The 18,250-nt window shown below is 50.6% G+C and overlaps 1 protein-coding gene across 1 annotated transcript; it reads right to left on the minus strand.

Annotated features, from left to right (window-relative positions):
* Window positions 1–9,956: 9,956 nt before the first annotated feature.
* Window positions 9,957–16,876, minus strand: GASK1A (golgi associated kinase 1A). Its single transcript, XM_074815958.1, has 5 exons — window positions 16,772–16,876; window positions 14,912–15,727; window positions 11,132–11,254; window positions 10,751–10,854; window positions 9,957–10,167 (listed from the first exon to the last, which is right to left on the minus strand). Exons 1-5 carry the CDS (start codon window positions 16,874–16,876, stop codon window positions 9,957–9,959), a joined length of 1,359 nt encoding a protein of 452 aa, XP_074672059.1.
* Between the last annotated feature and the right edge of the window lie 1,374 nt (window positions 16,877–18,250).

The following is an 18,250-nucleotide window of genomic DNA, read 5'->3' on the forward strand; positions in this document are numbered from 1 at the left end:
CTTTGACTCAGGTTTCCTCTCTTGTGCTAAAAATACCAGCTTTCAACAGGGAAGGCTGACTCTCTGAGGACACCTCAAGATCACAAACAATAAGCTCAGATATGTTACCCTAATACTTTCTTCTTACACATCTGCTCACACAGGCTGTCTGCTCTCGGTGCTCTGTTCTTCCCTCTTCTTTCCTTCCTTTCTTTCTCCACATCCCTTCAAAGGAAGATTAAGCAGCAGGACTTTCTGACATCCTAATCCTGCCTTTGTGGAGGCAGAAAGCAGGACAAATATCACCTCATTGTTGCTATCAAAAGGCTTATTTGAGCACAGTCAAAGTACACGGCTCCCAGGTGGTGCTGGCATCTCCATGGGGCCTATGGGGGACTTTGGTGACACATGGGCTGGTGGCACCACATGCCCCAAACCACCCCTGTGAAACAGGGCAGGCCCCAGCATCACTCAGTGGGGTAACTCAGCAGGTACCTCATCTCCTCCACCAGTTGTCTCCTCTCCCTGTAAAACCCTGGGCAAGACCATACCAGCCACTGTTGTTGCCTGCCTCAGCCTGAGTTTCTGGCTGAGCCAAGGCCGATGAGGGAGGCTGCATTTCTTGCCGGGTAGTCTCTCTCAGCTGCCCTGAGCCCAAGTCTCTGAAGACTTAAACATTGTTTGCTCAGGAACGTCCATGTTTGATTAGATTTGGCCACAGATAATAACAGAGCTGTGGAATGGCAGCCGAAGGGTTTCCTAAAGCTGTCTCCTAAGCCTTGGGACTGCAACAAAGCAGCTGGGCAGGTAAGCTGATCTTGTTTCACCAAGGCATGCTGCCCCAATCTGCCCCAAAGTCCTCTCAGCTCAGTGCTGGAGCTCAGTTGTGCTGTACGAGCAATGGTTTTCTGGCTGTTTCTGGCATGGGAGAGGCAAGATGCCTACACCTGGCCAGATCCCTCAGCCTCATCCCCGAGCCAGCAGCACTGAAACCACTTGCCAGCACTTTTCCATAAGCAAAGCCTCCTTAGTTGACTGACACCAGCCCTTCCACTTCATCCTCACTTCAGCCACCAGGTCTGGTCTGAAACCAGCTGTTTGGTGGGAAGCACAGACAGAAGGTTTGTGTTGAAATCAGTCCTGAATATTCTCCAACCCAGGGCTTGCAGCACCCAGCAGCTGGATGGGGATAGCAAGCACTGGCTTCCCTTCTGCTGTTTGCTCTGCAAATAAAGAACTAGCTGGATTTCAGTTGGTGGGTGTGCTTTTGCTCAACCCCACCACAGTAACCACTTTTCTTACTGCCAGGGCTAGCTAGAAGGGGCTGAAGGCACACTAGGAGTCCCTGGCGTGAGGTGACCCTCCATATAGTTCCTCCATGTAGGGGAAAAAACTGTTTTCAAACTTACGTCTGCAGGGAAGGTCCTTTCTCAGGCCTTTGTGGGGGGTTGAAAATGGGGAGGGATGCTCGTCCTTTGCAACCAGCTGCAGCACCCTGCAGAGCCTCCCAGCTGTCCATGGCAGCAAATAGCTCACCTGTGCCAACACGGGTGGCTTTGCCAGTAGAGGAGAGCAAGCTTCTGCAGCTCCTCTCCCCATGTGCTATGGGCATATGTCTACAAGTTTAACTTTTCTGAGACCAGTTAGAGTTGCTAAAGGTCCTGGAGACTTTCATGTCTTTTATCCGAGGTGAGGAAGAAGCAGTGCAAGCTATGACATCTTAACCTTCCAGCTGGATCCCAACCATTTGGAGGACCCAAGGCCGACCTCCTGCCCCCCTTACCCTACAGCTGAGGATGGCAAGGATGCAGGAATAGGTGCAGATCCGGGGGAAGGGATGGAGAAGGGAAGAGCACTCAGGGTGTGCAAGCCCATCGTGAGCTGGGCAGGGGCCTGGCAGCACCAGGCAGAGGTCACCAGCCAGGTGTGACAACGAGCTTCTGAGCAGCTCCTCAGCAAATTGCTCTGGTCTTCAGTGAAAGCAGAGAGGGAAAAGAGAACTCTGATCTCTGCACCCTTAGCTTTCAACTCCAACTTGAATGGCCAGGATGAACTCTTTCTGTACACCCAATTAAGGGTCTTTGCATGTGATGCCTGGTTTCACACTCAAAAGATAAAGCAAGAAGTATCTGACCTAACTGTCCATTCTGTGCATACATTTTGCACCACCTCTCCCCCTTACTCCAGATCAAGGGAAACCACCTACAATGCCTTAAATTGAATGTAATCACCACTTTCCTGCTCCCAGACTATTTACTGTGGGCAAGGAGCAGAAATGGCAGACCCTGATGAACTGAATAAAAACCATTGAAGAAGATTTGCCCAGTTGTGGCAAATCTCAGCCTCCTGGTATCCTGTTAGCACCTAGATGCGCTTTCTAGAAGCCCAAATCTGCTGCTCAGCTTAATAGATCTCCTTTTTTCAAGTTTTAACTCAGAGGAGCCAAGAACTTGTTTAAGGAAAGGTCAAGGCAATAAACCCCAGATTGTTTATGTACATAAACAGCCCTGGGACATAACATGCTTTTCTTACTCTGAGCCTTTTCTGATGCAGCCAGAACGGGCAATTAAAATCGAACACCTGCAAAATTATGGCAACACTTGCAGCGTAGCTGGCGCCACTGTATCTGCTAGCCTCATCCTGCAATAAAAACTCCATTCCTGCTCAGATATGGCCAAAAATGAAATCCAATGGAGCAAAACTCACCTGAAAAGCAGGACTGGAAGAGGCAGTCCCATGCCTGCTCAAGCAGAGACCTTGGCCAGCAGCACTGTCGAGCCGTGCTTGCTCCCCGGGGAAATACCCACTGTGTGGGCATGTCCTGTCACATTTCTATGCAGAGTTGGGGCGCACATTTAACTTGGGCTCTTCCCTATACCTGGTTTGAAACCCCCCATATTCATATGGTTGGACCTGGGGGGACAGGACCAAAGCATCCCTGGAGAGTTTCTCTCTGCTTCCCCAAGGCTGAGTATCTAGCAAGAAAAATCTTCACCACTTTTGGGTGCTTTCTGAAGGCATCGCCACACGCTGCCATCTCCAGACAGATGGGGAAAGGTCAGGCAGCCCATATGCTAAGTTAACACCCCTGTGGACTAAAATATTACTTCCTGCTATTGGTCAAGGGAAATCGCAGGTGCCCTTCCTCCTCCTCTCCTCTCCTGCTGCATGCTCGTGTCAGGGACACCATGAACCACCGTTGTGCCTGGTCATGCACATGATACCATGAATTACAGCTGTCCATCCCAAAAGGAAGTAAAATGGCGAGTCCAACTGTCTAAACTGGAACTTGGCCAGAGACTGGGAAGGTAAAAAACCTTGTATGGCATCCAAAGGCAAGCAGCAGACAGAAGCTGGAAGCACACACGCCACCTAGCCATCCCATGCATGGGGGCATGAGCACCACCCTGCCCGCTCACTGGCAGCAGGGGTCCCCAGGGGGGGTCCCCAGTGTGCTAGATGTGAGAAACCTCTTTGCACCCACATCATCTCTTGGATTGGTGATGCTGGGTATGACCCAGGGGAAAAAAACCTGTTTCAGCTAAGAAGAGAACAAACCAAAAAAACCAGGGAAATCCCCAAGGACCATGTGGAGGCATTCTGTGGAGGGAAAACCTCTCCTCTTTGGGAAAGGCCGCTCCTGTCTTTGGCTTACCTTATTCACAAACTAGTGGATTTCAAAGCCCCAAAGCATGGCTGGATTTGTGTTATCAGCAGCACACAGCTCTAAACACCGCATCGTTTTAAGATCCATCCCTGGGACGACTGCGGGGACTATTCAAAAAGTCCTGAAGTTTAGGAGTTCTTGGGAACACAGACAATTCTACCAAAACAGCAGGTATCCAAAATAGCTCTGGTTCTTTGAAACTTGGCCACCATTTGAGATCCTCAATCCAGAAAGAGCCATGAAGATGCCCCTCACAGAGAGCTGAGACGCAGATCAGCATAACCCTGTAACAGACCAGAGAAAAACAAATGCCTGGGTGACCCTGGAGAGAAAGCCTCGTTCACACTCAGACACAGTCCACCTTGTAAAAGCCTCACAGCAAGAGTTTTACCTCCATTGCTTCATTAATGGTGCCTGGTTTGGGGGATTGTCCTTACACTTCATTTGCAAGATTAGAGGGACTAAAACCCCCATGTCCATGGCTCTCTGTGCTGCAGGAAGAAGAGGCAGAGCATGTATGAGTAAGCATGAAGGGAAGGTCAAGTTTAAGAGACCTCATCCTCCAGAGCTATTTTAGGTAGTATTTGAATATATCTGTAGGTCTGCTATTCTGGTAGGATCATCAGTGCTCTGGAGAACTCCTAAACTTCAGGACTTTTGGCCTGGTCCCCTCAGTTGTACCTGGTATGTGTTTTTAAATAATAAGAGCCATTCTTTCACCTCTGCACAGCTGGTGTGCTGCATTGTAAACGCCATGCAGGGAGGAAATGTTGCTTTCTCCTGCGGCTGCTGAGCACCTGGGTGCACGCTTAGCTGGGCAGAGCCCTGGGAGCTGCGGTGTCTCATCCTCCAAGCAGCCGTCCTGCTCTGTCCTGCTTCCCCACGCTCCCAGCCTGGAGCAACGTGCTGCTTCCGCAAATCTAGGTTTTCATTGGAAAGAGATGGTAACAGGGAAAGAGGCAGTGGTGGAGGGATTTAAAGTACAGCAGGGCAGATGAGACTGCAAGGGAATTAGGGAATTAATGATGCTCTAGCAGCTTGAAATTTGCCGGTCCAGAGATGAAACTTTTAAGACGCTCTTGGCAAGCGTGGGGAAAAGTCAGCCTGTCGAGCCAATGCCACCTGCTGGAGACAGCACTCGGAGACCCAGATTCGTGGCACCGGTTAAACCGGTGTTTCTGTCACCCGTGCACCCAAAATTTCTCTCCTGAACCTTGAAAACCTGACCCCATGCCTGAGGGGGCAGAGACCTCGGACACCCACAAGCACAGCCCCTCTGGCATCACGAGGTATGTTTCTTTTCCCCCAGGTTCCCAGTCTCCTTTCCCCCATTTGCCTTATCTGACAGCTAATTATCATTCCAGGAGTAATTGCTGGGAGAGCCATATGGGATCCATAAAGCACTAATGCAGGGGGATTTTTTTCTAAAGAATCGCAAAACCAGAGAAGTCCTATATATTATTGTTGTTGTTATTGGTATGATTATCACTGCTGTAATAGCAGCCAAAATCGTCAAATTAGGTTGCGGAAACCGCTATTGCTGCGCAGACATGAAGACAAGGTTAGTGTCCCTGAAGCCTTTCCAAGTCTAAGAGGTTTTTAATTGGGAGGAAATAATATGTTCACAAGCTCTAATGAGAGAGTTACAGAATAAACCCAGACCTAAGGGGAGGGAAGGAGGAGGGAGGTGAAGCCTCAGTGCAGAGACCTCCATGAAGGGACAAAATAGGGAGCAGCCGCTGCCGTGGCAGCAGATCCAGGAGGGGCTCAGCACTTCTGCATGCATGTATGTGTCGGTTATCTAATAAGCCATTCCTTAGGCTCCAGTGATACTGCTACTTATACCATAAATTCAATGATCTTCCCTTTACTGGTCATTAATCTGTTTCGTTTCCTGACAATTTTATACTCTTTTGATAAACTATTTGTCTAACTGCTTGGAAGAAACAATGTCAAAAGCTGTACCTTAGGCGTTTGCCCAACTAATGAAGAAAATCCATCACCAGGAGAGTTTATCTATTGCTTTGCTGGATGTAAATAAAACGTCAGGCTAATTTACTTCCATTAATCTTAAAGGCCGTCGCTACAACGATACTTCTATGTCACAGTGGACTTTCTTCCTTTTCCACATAAATATTTAAGCAAGTACTGAAAGCATAAATAAATTGCCTTCTAAAAGCTGGATTATTTTTATAGCCAGTGATTTACCAATAAATTTGGATTTACTTGCTAGCTGTTGCCTTTCAGACAGCAGCCGGCGATGCTTCACCCGTATGGGCATGGAGCTGCTTGGACAGTTCTTGATGAGCATCTTGTGGGGTCTCTGAGTGCCACCCCTGAGTGTCACCCCACTGGTGTCATCCCCAGACAGTGGGTGGCTTCAGTGGGTGCTCGGGCTGTTCTGCAAGGTCTGTACAGGGCTGCTGCAAAGGCTATTTGGTGTCCTGTGGCTGCAACGGGCAGCTCAGGAAGCGACCCTTAAATGCAGCAAAAAGGCATTTAGTTTATGGAGGGTGAGGCCAGAAAAGCACTGGAGCAGGCTGCAGGGGGGCATTCGGGGGTCACCAGCTTTGGGGGGTTAAGAACAGGCTGAACAGGAGTCATGTGCCTGTGGGGGGCCTGGGGGGGTGACTGTGTGCATGGGGGGAGGTGCATGCATGTATGTGCACATATGAGTATCTGCGTGCGTGTGCGGATGTGTGAGTGCAACCGTGGGCGCGTGCATGCACATGGGTGGGGTGCTGTGCGTCTGTTTGCATGCATGGACAAGTGTGCATGTGTTCAGTTGGTTGGAGCCGATTTGGCCCCTGTCTTCCTTCCCCCGGCCCTGTTTTCTGCCAGCTGAAGGTCTGTGCGCAGCCTGTAAAACACGTGCCACTTGGATCACTGCAGAAAGAAACAGATTCCTCCTTGTGAAGCCCCATGAGGGTTCGTGTTCATGCTCTCAAACGCTGTTCCCTGAGCGCTGGCAGCGAGCAGCACACTCCTGGGGTGCCAAGGGTGGGCATGAGGGTGCCGCAGGGATGCCCTCCTGCAAGGAGCCCTGGCAGGAGCACTGCCTGGTGCCTTGGGGAAAACCTTACAGGCTTTTCTGGCAGCTCTTGATGTGACAAAGGGAAGAATAAGGCAGAGGACAGTTGCATTGGGCTCTTTTTGGGTGACGTGTGGAGCAAGCAGCACCTCGTGCCCATGCTGCTGGGCCCCTGGGGGAACTTGCCTGCAGACAGCTCCACATTCCCAATAGTCCTGGCTCCTTACTGCTGCTCTCCTCCATCTGGTCACCAGTGATGCTAGCAAGAGCATCCTTGGTAGGATGGGGGTTGAGTTAATTGCCTCCACTGGGATCCGCCCGCACTTCAGCTTTTGCAAGGCCACGGAAGGTGCCTTAACTTGTTTCTCCACTGTTTTTTCCCTTGCTTAGCTGCTGCTGTCTTCTTAAAGCCAAAGCAGTCCTGCCCCAGCACCGCAGCTAACTTGGACCATGTCCTTCTTTTGTTACCCCACCCCAACAGGATCCATGATGATGCCCGGTGAAATTTGGTTAAAAGAGGATCACTGCTGAGATGAGATCTTGTTTGTCAAGCATGGCCCTGAGTGAATTTTTATAACTACATTATAAAACCATAAAAATAAGTTTATCATAGGAAATATGACACATTCATAGCTGGAGCAAACTGAACCCAACACTATATGGTAAAGGCTGATATAAGAGCAGGGATTTCTCTGAATGGTCATGACCATAGTTTAAAGCCTCTGCACTTTTCTGGCTACATAGACAAGTCCATGGAAAAAATGACTAACTACAGGAGGCTAATGATCAGTCTCAGCAAGATCATGGCTTTTGCCTCTCTCATTTATCCATACATGGCTCTTTGTTAAATCAAGAGTGATTTTTATTCACATGTGTAACTGCTTACAGACGTTCCCATATGTGTTTAGCCAGCAAACTCACATGTTACAACTAAGGAAATATAAAAAAACCTAGAAAAATCCCCACTACCTTGTGCAATGTTAACGTCAAGCAGCTGCAAGCAGAAGCAAGGCAAAAACTGCTGTTCCAGCACAGCAAAGTCTACAGCTTTGGTCACCACACAGTCCCCCACCTTCCTCTTGATTCTTGCTGAGAACTTGGCTTACATGGGATGAAAACCTCTCTTTTAATGAAATTTCTCATTTTAATGAGAAAAACAAGAGTATGACTGATGCTACAAATCCCAAACAATGCTCTTGTTATCATGTAGCTCTTCACATCATATTTTCTGGATTTAATTATGTTACATTTAGTCTCCTTTATTCCTATATAAAGCTGTACTTGGGCATGGCTTTTCATGGGACCCAGGATGAGTTATTTTGTTCTTCATGCTTACAGGCTAAGTTCACCTGATAATGGATCCCCATGATTTGGGCTTTAGCAGGGCTTCTCCAACAGACATCCATGCCATGGCACAGCAACGGGGTGATAACTCATGAAGTGGAGAGAGTGCTGGGGAAAAGGTTTTCCCTGGCTAACTAGAGGGCAGGACTCCAGGAAGATGCTGCCGACGCTCTGGATGCTGATGTACCCGCGATGCTGAGTGCTGACACTTTCTAAGAACACTTGTGCTTGTTGATTCATGTCACCCACGCCTCGCGTCATCTTCTCTTCAGCAAGAGGAAAACGGGAAGAAAAGGTAATTGCTTGCGCTTATCAGCATGGGTGATAAGAACACTTGCAGACACTAAAACTGACATGGTGCTGAGGGATGGAGCAGGGAAGGTGTCAATGCCCACCTTGTCTGCCTCTCCCACTGCATGGGTGGCTATTTTCTCCAAAGCTAGAGCAATGGGACAGCAGCACAGCACAGGTGCCCACGCTGGTCTCACCGAGACTTTTCAAAGGCATGAGTGACTTGGGGTGCCTCAAGCATACAGGTTCCACATGTAGCACTGGAAAAATGGAGGGCTGCTCCCTGAGGCCCTTTCAAAAAGCCTTCTCCTGGTGGCAAACCATCACCCCACAGGCTGGGAACTGGCTGCTCCTGGCAAGCAAACACTGACTGCACATCTCAGCTGGGAAACACACTGCAGAGAGAGAGAGGCTCTGACAGAGTCCATCCCTGTGTTTTTTCTCCTCCTGTTCATTTTGCTTTTGAATTATCTCTCAGCCCTGACACTTGAGGACCTGCCTGGCTGGGATGCTGTTACACCCCATCACAGTGGGCAGCTCGGCAAGAGCCTAAGGGCTGACAGGAGCAGGGTGGACTCTGCCAGAGGTGCCAGCATGCTCAGAAAGTATTTTGCACTCGATTGCCTTCTGCTGAAATAGCCTGGCATTTTTGTTAAAAGGTATCTTTGCAAGCCTTGGAAAGAGTTTCACGTAGCCATGCCTAAGAGAGCAGGCAGGAGCACTTTTTACAAGTGGCAGAGCTTGGGGTAGGTTTGCCTTTTAAGTCCCTGACAGTGAAGGGAAGAGCGAGTGAGAGATTTAACTCTTCAAATCCCACATTCAAAAAGCACCTTGACAGCAGCCCAGACCTGCCAAGGCGTGGCACACAGCACACAACGCATGGCACAAGGCACACAGCACATGGCACACGGTGCTTGCCGGGGATGGCACCATGGGCTCCGTGACGACAGCTGCTGCCAGGTGCTGCCTGCAGTGCCCGGTCCTGCCTGGCCCCAGCTCTGGACAGTGGCTTACACACACTCCCAGACACACATCACCATCACCACCTCCGCAGGGGGAAAGACAGAGCTCAGCTAGGGTGACTTGTCTCTGCTTAACCCACTTTTAGAAAGCTCTCCTCTGTTTTCCCCCATGCCGATCCAGCCTCTCTGCCTGTGATATTTTGGAAAGAGTGAAGGCATCATCAAAAAGCCCAGTGCAAGCCATGGAAAGGCTGCCAGTGACATCCCCCAGCCTTGAGCAGTGCCTCTTGCTGCTTCTTTAACCCTTCCCAGGGTCCCCGTAGGCTGTTCAAATGTCCAAGCCTCCAGTTTTCAAAATTGCTGGGATGGGGGGGTGAAAGCAGCCAAAAAATCTTATGGATGTGCCCCTCCTTTGAAAATCCATGCTGAGACTATTACTTGATAACTACTGCCTTTCTCAAGCAGTGGTGGGTTGTTTCAGGAGATGTCTCCTCCTCCTTCTCTTTCCTACTCTCTGTGATCCCATCTCCTTCTCCAGGGCATCCTACAAGGTGGACACACACACATTTTGAAGAACCAGGTACCCACGTGCAGTCTCACATTGCACACGCCGAGGGTGTGAGGTACATCCTTCGCCGCTGGGATTTGCAAGGCAGGCATGCTGTGCTGGACGGGGGCTGGTTCAGCACGACAAGTCCTCAAACACCGTCAGGCCGCGCTCCTGGATGTACCGCAGCAGGATGCGTGCCCGCCTGTCGATGGTCCGAAGCAGGGGTCTCAGGCCCTTGGCACCGCCTTGGCTCTCCCAGAGCTCCCGGTCCACACGCAGTGACTCCAGTAACAGGCTCTGCAACCTGCCTGACTGCAGCGTGGCCACCGCCGCCGCTGGGAAGCTGCAGTGGAGGAGCAGAAGAGAGAGGGAGGAAAAGGGTCACCTAGGGAAGGCTAAGCAGGGAGGAGGGGAGCAGCAGGAGCAAAGGCCACCCTGGTGCTTCAAGAAGAAATGCATATCCACCCGGAGGAACATGGGATAAGGAGCCTCCTGCTTAAAACTCTGCCCATGGTGAGCATGCAGGACAGCTGCATCAGAAACGGATCCAAACGAGCTCCAAATCAAGGGGTCTATAGCGTGCCAAAATGCCTGACAGGCAATGACGCAAGAAACACTGAAATACCTGATTATTAGTTATTTTTGTGCAGCTGCCAATTAGAGAGGGGAAAATAGGCTTTTGAGACTGCCATCAGCCACCCAGAGCAGGATGAAGAGCTAGTTTCAGGGCAGGAGCATGTGTGACAGGTTTGCGAGCCCACCCACCTGCCCCATTCTGGGTGGGACGTGGCCCCGTTTCACAGGGGTGCCTGACCTGGGGGGCCAGGAGTGGGGCCGTGCACGTGGGGCTGCTGTCCATTCCACATGTGCAAGCTCAGTCCTCACCCGGGCTGTGCCCTGAGGAGGGTGCACATTGCCCTTCCTACCTGTCTATGCCTTGCAGGAGCCTGAAGTTGAGCTTCTCCTCGGGGTGCTGTGGCCTGCCTGCGTTGTCGATGAACACCAGGCGAGACGGTGCGCTCCTCCGGACCTGCCAGCGGGACGGGAAGGAGAAGTTCACTTGCTGCAGGGAATCACCACTTTGGGGGTTTAGGCTGTTTTTTTAATGCATTCAGAAATCCTGAGAGCATTTGGGGTCCAGTGGCTGCTAAAGCCCAGGTCCCCCCATGCCAAGACACACCTTTCACCATGGACCCAGCATGACCATGGGACATACATCCCCTTTCCTGCCACCTCAGCTCTGCAAACACCTCCCAGGCACCTTCATCTTAGCCTCAGAGCAGCCCCTGGGGAGTGGGGGAACATACCAGGATGTGGACAAGGACCAGCTCCGCTGGGTTTCGGCACTTCTCGTGCAGCATCTCCTCCATGCAGGGCTCAGAGGGATCGGGCTGAAACCCACAGCAGTAGCGGTCCAGGCGGTCATGAACCTGTGGGAGACATTTGGGGACCTTAGCAGGGACAGGCGCCTGGGACAGGGACGTCCAGTTGTCCAGAAAGAGATCTGAGAGGAAAATAAAGAATTTCCAAGGATCCTCAGTAGACATGAGATGGAAAAGCTGCATACACTGATGAGTGAGAGAGAGGCAGGGAAGCATTCAGAAGCTGAGCTGACTTGCAAAACTCCCTCGGCTTGAAGAAGAGACCAACAAAGGTGATGGTGACAGGCTTTCCTGACAGTGTTCAGACACCTTCTGCACCTGGTACTTCCACACTTTGTATTTGCACAGAGTGAACGGTCGTGCTTCCAGCTGAAACCAAGGGGAGACATACATGACGAAGAATGTAAAAAAAAAAAAAAAAACCCCAAGGAAACCTAGGTTTTGAAACCTCATAAAGAATTTTTTTTCTCAGGCCAAGTCTTGGTGCACTGGACGATGGTTTCATCTGGATCCAGTCACATGCACACCCTTTCATCCATCCCTACAGTAACCTGAGCAGTTCTCAATGGAAAGATGAATGGAAAAGGATTGGCAAGGGAAAAAGCAATCTGTGCCTTACACAGAGCATGCCTGACATTTAAGTTGGGCCACGTTGACTTGTTTTAACTACATTTGTGTTTAATAATTTGCAGGCACTGTTAAGGCTCTGTGTTGTCAAGGCTGTCAAGTTCCCCCCCTTTCCCACCACAAATCCCTGCAGAAACCCTGGTGCTGCTTGGCAGCTTCCAATGTTTCAACCGCACCCTCAGAGAGATGAGGGACTTTTAAAAGACATAAATCTCTGTCAGACCCAGCTTCAGTAACTCTTCCTCGGTATTCACGAAGCTTCCTCAGCTTTATCAGAAGCAGTCAACACATCCTTTGCACTGGCCTGTGGGGCAGTCAGGACCTCACTGGTTGTCGACAGCCCTCCCCATGACTGTGTGTTGCCACAACTTTGTAGGGGAGCTGGCTCACTGCCTTCAGCTCTGGAGGCCCGTTTGCAAAATTACAGCAAAAAACCCTCATATATACATAAAAATCTCCTTTAAATAAATAAAAAAATATTTTAAAATATATAAATATATATAAAATATAGAAAATATTTTCCAGTTGCAGCACAAAGGCATCCAACTTGCTTGATTGCTTGGGGTTGCTGGTGCCAACTGGGAGGCAGGGCCTGGGGTGCAGAGCGGCTCCTGGAGCTGCCAGAAAGGTGGGAGCAGGTCTCAAGTGAGCCCAGAGCGATCTACAGGTGATGTCTACATCAGTGGTCATGTCTACACAGAACACAAGTGACCCACAGTGTCTGCCTATTCCCCCTCACCCTGATAATTAGCAAAAATTATCAATTACAGGCTGTGCTTTGAGAGAGAGTTCAATCTGAACCCCAAGACTAATCAAGCACTGGAGAAGACGTTGCAGGAAACATGAAGTTTGATTTCCATGGCCATTATATTCATAACCCTTTGAGAAGCAAGATTAGTCCCACACCAGAGGCTCTTAAAAAAATATCTAGGTTTTCTGAGATTTAATGAAATACTTGGGTCAGCATTTCTCCATCAGGACACCCACTGGTTAAAAGTGCTAGAGCATCTTTTGACATGAAACACATTGAAACAAAAGGAAACATCACATTTCCTCCATGCATCTCCTTGGTCTACCTACAGGAAAACTCAGCACACCAGTTTCTCTCACATGCTATGTTGTTTTTCCAGGCTGCACAGAAGGTGAAGACAACCTGAGGTGGCTTACAGAGGCTTTAATTGGGCTCAGACCTCCACTCACCCACCCACGAGTGCTTGTGAAACTGAGGACAATTGGTGCTGGACCTGTGGAGGCGTGAGGTGGAGGCTGGACCTGGTGTCCAAGTAGGACCCCAGAAGATGAACCAGCCAGTTGTGGAGATACTGAGAGCGGCACTGACATGTTGACAAGCCCTCCCTCCCCCTGGCCCTTCCCATGTTGTTTATATTAATTTCTCCTCGTCAAAGTCTAAACGGCTCTAATGAACGGGACGTTAGGTCTTACTGCTGGTACACAAATACATGAGCCACACATTCTCCCATCGAAGCTCAAACCCTGTGAGAAGCTCCCCTTCAGCCCCTCTTTGGTCCCACATGAAGTTTGGCCATCCCAGAGCATCCCCTTGGGTCAGACAGGGCTTTCCAGCCATGACTAAGCCTGGGATGGCTTCCCCTAGGGAAAACTTCCTTGATCTCCCCCCAGCTGGGAAGCGGGTGATGCAGGGCAGGGACGCAGCTGCAGGGCTTCGGAGTTGGTGTATTTTTGGCCCTTTTAAAGTGCAGGACAAAGCCAGCAGCAGCTGCCCCATTTCCACTGGCCTCGGCATTTTGCCCCTGGTAAAGCTTTGCACTGAAAGGGGTGTTCCCTTATGGCAAACACCAAAAGAAATCAACATAGAAGAAGCCCAATTTTAAGGCTAATTGAAGAAAACAAGATTTCAATGCCAATGTACATCAGGGCTCAAAGCTTGCAGCCTCTCCTTCCCCAGCAAGGGCTGTGAGAGGCTAAAGCTATTTCTGAAGGATGCTATTTCACTTCTACAACATGCTGCTGGCTTGGTGTCTCTTTACCTTTACGTGACTTTTCTGCATGGGAGGATCCTATTGGAGTTATTGAGGAAAACCTGTGGATTGCCCTTGGATTTATCATTGCACAGTTTTAGGCCTCCAAGGGAAAGTCTCCTTAAAACTAGATACTTTCTCCTGGAGACTCAGCCTTTCCATTGCGCTCGACAGCATTTTGGCCTGGGGAAGGCAAGGGGTTTGGTTAATCTTCTCATCTCTCTGGCTGTTTCAGCTAAAATATTTCCAAGCCCAGCTAGGACTGCTCCACTTCTGCCAGCCATAGTCTGAGGTTATAAAGATTAATGGTCTGGCTTTGCCAAAAAAAAAAAAAAGAGAGAATAATGAGAACATATATTTTAATAATCTTTTCTTTCTTTTTTTCTTTGCTTCTTTCTTTTTTTATTTTAATACTTGCCCTTTCAGGCGGTTTCCCCTTGTCTGATAACCAAAGCTTCAGCCTCAAGGTCCCTAAACAGGATTTTTTCCATAAAAATCACTTTTGCCTCTTCACAGCTGCCCTCTAAGAAAAGATAACTCTCTGGGACGCTGTCATAATCCCTCATAGCAGCAGGGTATGATTTTCCAGACAGAAGATTAAGCACGTTTAATCCCAAGGAGGAGGAGGAGAAAAGCAGTGCTGTATGAAGGGGCAGGGCTCCTGATTTCCAGCGCCAGCAGTGTGTCCCCAGAGTTGGATCTGATGGGGCTAATGCAGATCACCCTGCTTGTCGCTAGGGATGCCCCATCCTGAGCTGCTGCTGGCATCCACACGAAGTGGAGCCAATGGAGCTGCACTGGGAGAAAGCTTGGCCACGTGAGAGCGGACTTGCCGCGTCTGAAACCTGCCTGTGTTTCCCCTGCAAGTCCCAAGCACAGACCATGCTCAGGCCAAACTGTTTCTGCACAAAGCTCTGTTGCTCCCTGATAGCTAATCACTAAAAATACATTCTGAGAAACCGCAGCCTATGCGACCCCCCAGAGAAGGAGACCATGGTCAGACAAGGTGGGCAGAGGCACAGGGGGACCTGGGCAGCACAACGGGTGGGACCAGTGGTCTCCATCACCCCAGCCCTACCTGGAGGAGAAAGTCAAAGAGGGCCAAGCGGCTCCACTCGCCGTGTGGGATGCTGGAGCAGGGAGCATCCCCGGCCACTGACGTCGATCCGCGGGGCCGCAGCATCTCCTGGTACTGCAGCCACCCCAGGGCGCAGGAGTTCTGGTCATTGTTGGCATCCTCCAGGTGCTGAAGGTCAGGCGCCCACCAGATGATGGGTCGCAGGGAGCCATTGGTGTAGCTGTAGGGCAGGAGGTGGCTGGTGAAGCGCCGGGCCACAGCGGGCAGGCTGCGGTTCAGCCCCAACACCCTGTCCAGGTGGAAGGCCAGCACCTCATAGAGGTCCCCGGGGCGCTTGATGAGCCCGCAGCACCCGTCCCCACAGTCCCCCTCTGGGCTGGCTGGTGAGGCATCCCTCTCAGTGTCACCCACGGCCCGCAGCCCCACTCGCAAGACCTGCCCGTGGGCTGGGACACGGGTTTTGGAGACCACCTGCCCACAAGCCAGCAGCCGCATCTTCTGGAGGTCGTCATCGGAGAACCATGGGGGAGTATCCCCCACCACCCCCCGCCGCCGCCTCCTGCCCCAGCCAGGGGGCTCATCCCGCCGCAGGTGACTGAGGGGTATGGGGAGCCTTTTGCTGCGTGCTCGCCCCCTGGATAGGGGGGTGGCCACCTCTCGCTGGGGACCTGGTGGGGACGATGCTGGCATCAGGTGGGGGGTGCGTTCCGGTGGTGGGAGCAGGCAGGCGAGGGCCAGCAGGGCCAGGGCCAGCAGCACACCGAGGGCTGCCGGGGCGGGGGGCTTCAGCCCCGTCCTTCGCCATAGTCGCTGGGGCTGTGGAGAGAGAAAGGGAAAATGTTACCAGGGGTCCCCACATGGTGCTATGGCCAAGGATCCAGACCCGTGTGCCCCCACCCCAGGCAGAGCTCTCAATAAGCTTAATGGGGTTTGCTTTGAAGAAGCAGCCCCTCTGCTTGTGCAGTCCCTGGGAAAGGTGTTCCCCAAGCACTCACTGCCTCCGCAGCACTGTAGCAGGAGAGGTGGCATGATTTATGCTAGAAATTAGCCACAATCCCTTCAGAAGCAGGTCAGAGCAAGGGCTGCCCCGCCACAGACGTTGCCATGTCTGCAGCACTGATGTACAGGATCACCTTATGGGCAATAAATTCTTCATGGTCAAATATTTTGCTTTAAAGACTCAAGAAATGAAAAAGAAAAAAAAATAGGCTGAACCAGAGCAAATTCCTGGCTGGATGTGAACGCTTCGCAGTTGCTAAGAAATTTTTATCTTCAGACCTTACTCTGGGCACCCTCAGTGGTTCCTATTCTGATTGCACACTGAACCCATAACCTGGATCTCCACACCCTCACCCACAGGACATCTCAATATGTGCCAAAACTCAGTCTCTGGAGCTCTGCCCATCACTGTGTCTGGCAAAAGCAAGGCAGCTCCAAGTGCCAGTCAGGAGCTGTGGCAGCCTGTATTTAAAAACTGCTGTACCTGAAACCTAAAATATTCTGATTCCCAGCACCAAAGAACTGCCTTTACATGGCTACTACCAGGTTTTGGTGTATATATCTTTATATACACACCTTTTTTTTTCCCCCTTTTAGTCATACTTTCTACTCTCAAGAGACTTATAAAAAATATACAGGCTGGAAAGACAGTTACAAGCAAATACTGTGCAAGTCTCCCTGCATTGCTAAGCTCGTATCTCCCCTTTGTCCTAGAGCAATCCCATGCGTACAGCACTGGGGCTGCCCTGAGCACAGCACCTTCTCACTCAGGGTGAGGCAGAGGGACGCAATGAGGCAGCACTGAGAGATCCTCCCAGCCCACCCCATCCCTGGGCCACACGGCAACCGTGCCATGCTCACCGGCTTGGGCAATCTAACACATTTTGGGGTGGCTGAAGTGGCAAAAGGCACCTTGGTGCCATCTCTCTGCTTTACAACAGGCATTTCCAAGTGGCTTGAATCCATGTTGGAAGTCAAGGCAACGTTCAAGTGGATACCTTTTTTTGCAATTATTTATTTTGGAAGCACAAGTATATCCATGGCAGGCACAGCGGGACAATATATTGCCAAAGAAGGGATAAGAGGTTGTTTATAAGAGGAAAAGCTTGAAAAAAGAGAGCTAAAAAGCTGGGGAGGTGAGAGCCAGCAGCCAGAATAGCTTCCAGAAGGCAGCTAGGAGAGCAGAAGTATTCCCAGACATGGGGCTTTTAGGACCACAGGCTCCCGCCGACTGCAGGGACCTGCCACCAGCACGACTCCAGCCTCGAGAGGAGCTGCCCTGGGCAACCTCAGCACATGAGCCCCTTCATAAGCTGATCCAGCGCTATCCTAAAATCCATCAGGTTTCGTGCCCTCACCACAGGGAGGCTGCTTCAACTGGCCCCGTGGTAAGGAACCACATCCTTACCAAAAACACTACATCAGTCGAGGTGGATAAGAGGAGCCACAAAGCCACCAACTCACTGGCAGCAACCATGGGGATTTTCCTCCAAGGTCTCCCTCTCAAGGACTGAGCAGATTTAATGCAGCTTATAAGAGCTAGTGATGGTGCATTTGGAGTGATTCAGCTTTACAGATCTCATTTAACTGTTTCTCTCCCAGAAATACAATGTAATGCAGCAAAATATATCTGCCAGGCCAAATTCTCTGCTCACACATGGCTTACACCAGCCTCTGCCGGGAGCCCAGGCTGTCTGGTGTGGGGCTTCGGGACCTGCCAGGGTACTCCCTGTTTTAGCTCTCCCTTAGAGCCCCAGAGTGAAAAGGAGATAGTCCAAGGTGAGACTGTTCAGAGTGATGCCCTGTCCTAGATAACAGGCAGGCTTATTCAAGGCTTGGTATTAACTGTCCCAGACATCATAGTACACAGCTAAATTATTGCCTTAGGCCCCCTTTTGGCCAGGGGATGAGCATGAATACCCCTGAGCAGCCCCGAGGGGCAGCAGGACATCTGTGCCTCCCCAGTGCTCTCCTGCTTGGATGGGATAATAATTTGCTGTGGAACCATAGCCAATGCAAACTGACACAGGCAGCACCTGAGCTCAGCTACCCAAAACCTTCATGCCCTGCATTTCAAGCAAGTCCTGCAGAGTGCAGACACACACTTATTCCTAAGCAACCCAGGTCTGGCATCCTGAACAAGAGTTTAGGGAAGGTGCAATGTCTAAATCATAGTTTAAGCATGGTAAAATAATGCTGTGGCATTAAAAGGCCAGATCCTGATATCCTGATATCCCTACTCCTTTCAAGTCATCTCTGCTTCACAATCTGTCCCTCCAACCTCAAAGTACACTGAAGTAACTGCAATGGCATCTATGGAGTTAATCCCAATGGACAGGA

This window comes from Strix aluco, chromosome 1 (genome assembly GCF_031877795.1).
Source record: "Strix aluco isolate bStrAlu1 chromosome 1, bStrAlu1.hap1, whole genome shotgun sequence".
In the NCBI taxonomy this organism is placed as follows: domain Eukaryota; kingdom Metazoa; phylum Chordata; class Aves; order Strigiformes; family Strigidae; genus Strix; species Strix aluco.